The 8,368-nt window shown below is 39.0% G+C and overlaps 1 protein-coding gene across 3 annotated transcripts; it reads left to right on the plus strand.

The window, feature by feature from the left end:
• Positions 1-612: 612 nt before the first annotated feature.
• serpinf2b (serpin peptidase inhibitor, clade F (alpha-2 antiplasmin, pigment epithelium derived factor), member 2b) lies at positions 613-7,456 on the plus strand. 3 transcript variants are annotated; one of them, XM_044031509.1, is made up of 10 exons: positions 613-686; positions 1,321-1,419; positions 1,505-1,572; positions 1,653-1,727; positions 2,848-3,115; positions 3,243-3,386; positions 3,650-3,838; positions 4,236-4,378; positions 5,099-5,303; positions 6,738-7,456. In XM_044031509.1, the coding sequence occupies exons 3-10, from the start codon at positions 1,519-1,521 to the stop codon at positions 7,088-7,090; spliced, it is 1,431 nt and encodes a 476-aa protein (XP_043887444.1). In that variant the 5' UTR covers positions 613-686; positions 1,321-1,419; positions 1,505-1,518; the 3' UTR covers positions 7,091-7,456. The 3 variants fall into 3 exon arrangements, with proteins under 3 accessions (XP_043887444.1, XP_043887445.1, XP_043887446.1); XM_044031510.1 differs by having other exon boundaries at positions 1,321-1,413; positions 1,503-1,572; XM_044031511.1 differs by having other exon boundaries at positions 1,333-1,413; positions 1,503-1,572.
• The last annotated feature ends 912 nt before the right edge of the window (positions 7,457-8,368 follow it).

Consider the following 8,368-nt stretch of genomic DNA (forward strand, 5'->3'; position numbering starts at 1 on the left):
TATTATTTATTAACAGGATTAATAATAAAAAAAAACCTGACTTTGATGACGCTGTTGTTGTTGTTGTGTGTGATTCACCTTTTATTCATCACCACTGACTCCGCTGTCGTCTTCACTCAGTCACTCGTGTTCAAATTGAACAAAGTCCTCGGTGTGTGTTTGCTGACATTGGTCATGTGACGTCCGAGATAATCAATGTGATCAAATCAGCTGTTTTCTTCTCTCCTTTAACTCCATTTAAAGATTATTATTATCATTATATTTTGATTCATCTCAAGTTTAAACCAAATAATTAGGCTAATTTAAATGTTAAAAAATCTAAAGGATTCTGGGAAATGATGACTCATGTTCTGTGACATCAGAAGATTGTGTTTGTTTTTCCTCATAATCTCAGATTAATCACACTTTTGCAAACATTTGCGGTTGAATAATGTGTGTTTTTTGCTGGGTGACGGGAGTGTGTCGGGTTTTCCGTGTTCCGTGTTTTTGGAAGAGTCTCTGAGTCTCCGCGGCTGCATTTACAAACGAAGTGTGGCTTAATACGAGGCCCACGATCAATGTAAGTTGATATTTAACTGTTTGCTGAGCAAATGCCAATCTTTCACTCTCAGGAATTCTGTCGTCCACCAGCACTCGCTCGCTCCTTTTTTGGACAAGGCAGCAAGTTTTTTCTATTTAAATTTAAGGTAAGAGCAGAAATTTTTGAGATCAATTCACCAAAATAAACTATGCATTTGCAGAGTTTAAAGAGTTGAAGGAATATTTAGAATATTAATGTTTTTTCCCCTTTAGTCTGAAGGAGACTTTGTTGCTCAACTCCTGAAACATTTGCACACTTTATATTATATAAATCCGTTTTCTGTTGTACAAATGCACAGTTTTTAACATTTCTTTTGTTATTTAATGACATTAATCTGCAATTTTGGGAATTTGGACAGTGACTGTTTTAGACGAGGCAAGCTTAATTCATTCTCTATGATAACAGTATTCACTTTATATTTCAAAGTTTATAAATTGCTTTTACATACAAAAGAAAAACGGGTACACGCAGGGATGGAAAATATTAAAATATATGGTTTACAGGAATAAAATAAACAAAAAACAATAGAAACATGTACATGAAGTAAAAATCTTTAAAGAATGATTAAAAAACCGACTATAGTAGAACTATGGGATAAAAGTTTAATATTCTTATATTTTAAATGTCTGAATAGTTGCATACAAAAAAAATTGAAATTTCAGAACTTTAATCAGATTTAACAGCTGAAACTCTTTTCCACAAACGACTTTCTTTTTCCATCACCACTGATGTGGTTTTAGTTCGTTTTTCAGATGATCTTCTTCCTTTAAAAGAGGGTGACTAAATATTTAAGACCTGCAGAGAATACAGGAAACAAACAAACAAACAAACAAACAAAGGTGAGTGTCCTCTTATATGAAAATGTCTAAACTGTATATGAGGAGTTAATTTAATGCTGGAAACACAATTTGTCTTTTTGCCCAGTTCATTTGAAGGACATGGACCTGCGTCTGACACTCCTGTTGATCTACGTCTGCAGCCTCGGAGTTTCTGTAAAACATGAACACTGAATTAAACACATTCAGAGTTTTTATTGATGCTTTTTTAAACCGTGTTTTTTTTAACTCGACAGAATGCTGAGGTGGCTGAAAATGGGTCCATCCCCATGGTTCCTCTGATCCCACTGATCCCCAGTCAACCCACAGAGGTCAGAGGCAAAGGTCACGTGTTTGTTGAGTCACAGCAGAATGAAAATGAGGAAATATTCTCTCTGGAAAGCATGTGAAAATACAAGCTTATGCTTTTGTTTTACTGAGGACTGATATAATTCATTCATAATCAGGATCAAAAACACACACTTTATGTGAAGTTTGTGAGAACGTTTGTGTCTCCAGTATTTCAAAATAAGTCTCTGCATCAATGGAACCTTCACATATTTGAAGATCAGACCATGCTTTTGTTCTCTGATGCTGAGACTTAATAAACGGTGTGTCTTCATGTTTGTGAAAAACAGTTCCTGGTTGCATTTCTTGATGCAGTCGTGGACTAGGATAGGTAGTTTGGTAGGTAGGTAGGTCGGTGACTAGGTAAGTAGGTGGCTAGGTTGGTAAGTTAGTGGCTAGGTAAGTAGGTAGGTGACTAGATAAGTAGCTTGGTAGGTAGGTAGCAAGGATGGTTGGTAGCTAGGTCAGTGACTGGGTAAGTAGGTGGCTAGATAGGTAGTTTGGTAGGTGGGTAGGTCGGTGACTAGGTAAGTAGGTGGCTAGGTTGGTAAGTTAGTGGCTAGGTTGGTAAGTTAGTGGCTAGGTAAGTAGGTAGGTGACTAGATAAGTAGCTTGGTAGGTAGCTAGGTGGCTAGGATGGTTGGTAGCTAGGTCAGTGACTGGGTAAGTAGGTGGCTAGATAGGTAGTTTGGTAGGTAGGTCGGTGACTAGGTAAGAAGGTGGCAGGGTACAGTAGTAAGGTGGCTAGGTAGGTAAGTTAGTGGCTAGGTAAGTAGGTAGGTGGCTGGGTAAGTACGTAGGTAGGTGGCTTGGAAGGTTGGTAGGTAGGTTGATGACTAGGTAGATAATTGGCTAGATGGGTAATGTGGTTGGTAGGTCGGTGACTAGTTAGAAGGATAGGTAAGTTAGAGGCTAGGTAAGTAGGTAGGTGACTAGATAGGTAGCTTGGTAGGTAGGTGGCTAGGAAGGTTGGTGGTTAGGTTGGTGACTTGGCACGCGCTGATCTACGCTCCTTCGGACCTCGTAATTTCAGACAATACAACAGAATAAACAATAAAGATCCTTTTCCTTTTAATCAATATTGTCTAATTTCTGCGTTGACAGAAAGCAGAAAATGAAAGTACAGCACAACCAGACGTCGCAGATGCCACAAAGATACCTGTAACAGTTAGTCCCGGTGAGGAAACATCAGAAGAAGAAGAGGAAGGATGTATGTCCATCGGTCGAAGCCCGGAGTCGAGGGCGGCCATGGCCACTGCCATCCAGAAACTGGGTCTTCAGCTGCTGCAGAACCTGGAGACGACGCCTCAGGAACCAAACATCATCATCTCTCCTCTCAGCATCTCACTGGCTCTCTCTCAGCTGGTTCTAGGTACTCGTGTCCTGCTGGAGCTTTCACACCACACTCACATACACATTCACCACAGTTGATGAGCTGCGTCGGCAGCTTGTTCAGGTTTCTGGTCGTCTGAAGACCATCCCTGTGTCTCTGTGAACAGGTGCAGTGAATGAGACGGAGGAGCTGCTCATGTCTCACCTGCACGGACACACGCTCCCCTGTTACCATCAGTCTCTGAGGAACATCATGGTCGGCCTCAGAAACAACGACCTGAAAATCGCCACGCGAATCTTCCTGCGTCAAGGTCAGTCCCCAGAAGAAGCAAGAAATGAAAGGATGAGACTGAGGAGATGAGAGGATGGTCTGGTTAGCGTAGGAGTTTTCTGATTCCAGAAGGTGGCAGTAATGCAACACCATGGGTGTGAGCTGCCGTTTAAACCCAGAAGAAGACGTTAAATAAACAAAGGGCTTTGTATTTGTTCACATTCTTAATGTGGAAGAAATCAATGAATGAAAATGAAAGACACTGTCTTCCTGCTTTAGACTGAAGATGTTTTGATGTGTTAGGCTTTTATCCAAAGGAACTGTTCCTGAATGAATCTCGGAGGTTGTACGACTCAGAGCCGTCCGTGTTGGAGAGTGTGGAGCAGATCAACCAGTGGGTGGAGAACGCCACGCAAGGAAAGATGACCGACTTCCTGTCTGGGTTACCACCAAACCTGCTCATCATGCTCATCAACGCCGTCCACTTCAAAGGTCACTCCCATTCTTCTGTTATATACTGTATGTGTTTGTTATTCATGTGTTCATCTGTTTGGATGGACTTCTGTGGATGGAGGTCACGACAGACCAGGGCCCTTGATTTATAGAGGCAGCCATTTTGTTTCTACAGTAGGCAGCAAGGACAAACCTGTGTGTTTATGTATATCACAAACTAAGAAGATCCTCTACTCACTCAGGAAAGGGGAGGAGTCTTCTGTTTGTTGTCTGCAATCTGCAGTCTCACCACTAGATGTCACTACTGCTCACACACGCTGGACATTTAAGTCGTCATCAGACTGAAATGTCCCATTGAAAGTAATGAATGTTGTTGTCTTTTGTTTTCTGATGGGATTTGAATGGACTCTCGTGTTTGACCGTTGTTCGTCCACAGGTGAATGGAAAGCTCGGTTTGATCCTCGCTTCACCACCAGAGGAGTTTTCTACCTGGACGACAGTCGCATGGTGGACGTGGACGTGATGGAAGACGCCAAACATCCTCTCAGTTTATTTTTTCACAATGAACTGGAAGCTCAGGTAAAACGTAGTTAAGGTGTTTTTACGGCAACCTGGACGGACAACACAGTCACAGTTAGAGTTTTTGTTTTTTAAAAGTAGAAATGTACAACACAAATAAAGAACAAGAAGAAGAACAAGAAACAATGTCCTTTGTGGTCTGTGAAGGCCACCGTAGTTTCCTGATATCCTGATCTATTCTTACATTAGCACTCGACTGGTATTGCTAACATTTGCTAATTGATGTAGCTACATTGGTAATCGGCTGATATTGCTATGTTAGCAATTGACTGATATTGCTAACATTTGCTAACTGATTTAGCTATGTTAGCAATTGACTGATATTGCTAACAATGTGTAACTGATGTAGGTGTGTTAGCAATCCACTGGTATTGCTAACATTTGCTAACTGATGTTGCTACTTTAGCAATCCACTGGTATTGCTAACTGATGTTGTAGTGTTAGCGTTTGACTGCTAATACTAGCGTAGCATGGGACAGGTTTACATGTCTCTGCAATGTACTGAATTCAGAGATGATGTCACTCTCAGCTCCGAGTTCTGATGTAAATAGACTGATTATAATTTTATTTTATGTTTTGTTAAAATTGTCTTTTTCTTATCATTTGAATTCTGTCTCCTGATTTAGCTGCGGCTCAAATGTTGTGTCGTAAATCCTGTACAATGTACAATGAAGTGCTTTTTTAGTGTGAATGAGCTGTGTTTCTTTGTCTCGCCTGCAGGTGGCGAAGTTCCCGTTCACTAAGGGCATGAGTCTGCTGGTGGTCATGCCTCTGTCCACTCAAGTCAAACTGTCCTCGCTTTACTCCAAAGTCAACATCTCAGAGCTTTACAATCGTCTTCCTAAAGAGAGAGCCGTTCAAGTCAAAGTCCCCAAATTCAAACTGGACTACGCTCAAGATTTACAGGACGTTTTCACCAAGATGGGTAAAAACTTTTAGTTATATGTCCAATTTAAGGCTGTTATTAGTTTGTTTTAGTAAAGGTCAAGCGTGAAATATTTAGGGCCATTCAGCTGAAAACAGGCTCTGTCTGGGAAAACTATCAGACCTGTCTGAGGGAGCGTTTTAGTGTATACAGCAGCAGAGCAAGGGCGGGCGGAGACAAGGAGTGTTTATTCTGTCTGGGTTTTTAGATACTAGAGGTTGTGATATCTGGATTGGTACTTTTACGCCGTTCCATTTGGCTAAGTGACGCTCGTTACTTTAATATCCTTTTTTTTTTTATTACATGAGTGATCTATTTCCCTCCCTGTTGGCTATGGCTGACAAAATCTTGCCAATCAGATGCAGCTAGTTGAGTCATGTGACTCCGTGCCATGGCTCAAGCTGTTAGCCGCTCAGCTGTTAGCAGCAGATTTCGGCTCCAAGTGGACTTAAAACACACCAGCTGCTCGTTGTTTACTGTGTCCGACACCGAGGCTCTGGTCTCTGGTCTCTGGTCTCTGGTTTCTGGTCTCCTGTCTCCGGGTCTCTGTTGAACACTCCGGACGCCGGGTTTCATCGATCAGTTGTTTCAGCTCTCAGCTGTCAGCTGTATCTGAATTGGATAATCCTAATTTATTATACTTTTAGTTAAAGGGTCATGTATTTAATAAACCAAAGAATTAATGTATTATTATTATTATTTTAGTTCATGGGTCATTTATTTTATTATAAAGACCATATTTATTGTTTTATTTTAAATAGCATTATTTAACATATCTTAATTTGAACATTGCTGTTTTATATTATGTTGTGTCTATTTTGTACCATTTGTGTTGCTCTGAATATTTCAAAAATAAATCCGGAGAAACTCAGCACTGAGTTTGTACTGTATTTGAGTACTTTTACTTGAGTAATTATCTTAAAGTAACAGTACTTTTTACATTACATTACATGTCATTTAGCAGTAACAATGGAATTGAGTACAATCAGCCAGGGGTGGAGTCGAACCCCAGTACTTTTACTTGAGTAATTTGTTTGGCTGCTCTACCCACCTCTGATCAAAGATTGGGATATCTGTATTTTTAGATACTTAAGATTTCGATATTTGAAGATACTATAGATTGTGATATCGGTATTTGTAGATACTGTAGGTTGTGATGTTGGTATTTTTAGATACTATAGGTTGTGATATCGGTATTTGTAGATATTAGAGGTTGTGATAACGGTATTTTTAGATACCAAAGATTGGGATATCGGTATTTTTAGATACTGGTTGCGATATCTGTAGACACTAGAGCTTGTTATATTGGTATTTGTAGATACTGGAGGTTGTTATATCGGTTGTAACCAAAGATTGTGATATCGGTATTGGTGGATGCTAGAGTTTATGGGTGATACTGGTAACCCTGAGTCTTTGCTTCCTCCTCTTCTTCAGGTATGGGACAACTCTTCTCCAATCCAAACTTGGCAGATATGGCAGACGGCCCCCTGCTGGTTTCCAGCGTGAAGCACAAGTCCAGCATGGAGATAAACGAGGAGGGCGCCGAGGCGTCCGCCGCCACGACTGTGGTCATCTCACGTGCGTCCAACCCCATTTTCCACCTCAACCACCCCTTCTTTTTCGCTCTCATGGACGATATGACACAAGTGCCGATTTTCATGGGCATCATCAACAACCCCAGTCCCGACACTCCTGTCCTGCAGAAAGGAGAAAATGGCGGCAAAGATAAAGTGGTTTTCCCCTTTGACAAGAATTCTGAGGGCTCGTTTGGAGGCCCGCCCAAGTAGGGACTGATAATCTGATAATCCCAGTATCCTGAGGATATCACTTAGCTGCAGTCAAAGTCTGTGTGAAAACATGTGCTTCTTTATTCTTCATTTATTACTTTATTTCATGAGAGAACAAACTTACAGAGGAGCTAAGTTTGCCCTACAATATTAAAAAGAAAAAGTTTAAATCCAATTGTTTATGCTTATTTTTGTTTAATTACATGATAACATTTATATATAACATGACAACATTTGATAATTTGATGTGACAGTGTCAGTGTGAATGTAGTTAACTTTTAAATAATGTTGTAATGGAATAAACACAAACTGAATTGACCTGGGTATGTAAAAGAAAAAAGTTAATAAACATGATTTCTATGTACATTTCTTAACAATGTTCCAAAGTAAATGCAAAGTTTGTTATAAAAAGTAATAAAACAAAACACAACTGTTTAAAAAGTGCATGGTCAAAAAAACAGGTGATATTTTTATTTCTTGGGTAATATTTTATTCCTGTGGAGGAAAAAGCAGTTGAAAATGGAATGGAAGTAAATATGTTATTTTTATGTAGTTTTCTGACACTGACATTTTTTGCTTGTCTGTATTGACAGTTCTTCCATAATTAAGTCACCAACCTTCCTTTTTTTGTAGTTTTTTGACTATATTTGGCTTTTTTCATCAACATATTGTCCGTAATCACTGCATTCAGACAAACTGACACACGTGTCTATTCCCACATTACTGATATATAAAAAATATAATTTGTGTCCTGCATCATGATTTAAAACGTCTAAACGTATAAAATGTGTTTTTAATAGTTTAAAAATTATTAATAATCGTGATTAAGTATAAGTAACCAAATATCCCAATGGCCTTGAACGCATCATGTCATGTACAGTATATATCGCAGTAAAATATGACAAAACCCCCACGTACTTTATTATTATGACATAATTAATGTCAATATTATAATTCTAAACCTCTAGTAATTCCTAAAATGTGATTTTAATCCTTTAAAAATGATTCGTAATCGTGATTTAGTATGAGATGCCAAATATCCCAGTGGCTTTGAACGCACCAGGTCACATATCGCAATAAAATAACATAAAAATCCATGTCCTTTATTATTAATATGACACAATTAATATATGTATATAAAATAAATATATTATATATATATATTTTATATTATAATAGAAAATGTGACTCATTGACTCAGTGTTTGTTTTTTTTATCTTGTAATGTACCGTAAATGTCTCGTGCTAATCGTGCTGCGGCATCAAAACATCACATTTC

This window comes from Solea senegalensis, linkage group LG8 (assembly GCF_019176455.1).
Source record: "Solea senegalensis isolate Sse05_10M linkage group LG8, IFAPA_SoseM_1, whole genome shotgun sequence".
Lineage (NCBI taxonomy): Eukaryota > Metazoa > Chordata > Actinopteri > Pleuronectiformes > Soleidae > Solea > Solea senegalensis.

Excerpts from the sequence above, each read along its gene's own strand:
- serpinf2b (XM_044031509.1), top strand. The coding sequence starts at position 1,519 with ATGGACCTGCGTCTGACACTCCTGTTGATCTACGTCTGCAGCCTCGGA. Across the intron at positions 3,387-3,649 it reads GCGAATCTTCCTGCGTCAAG|GCTTTTATCCAAAGGAACTG; the intron begins GTCAGTCCCCAG and ends TTGATGTGTTAG. Across the intron at positions 3,839-4,235 it reads CAACGCCGTCCACTTCAAAG|GTGAATGGAAAGCTCGGTTT; the intron begins GTCACTCCCATT and ends GTTCGTCCACAG.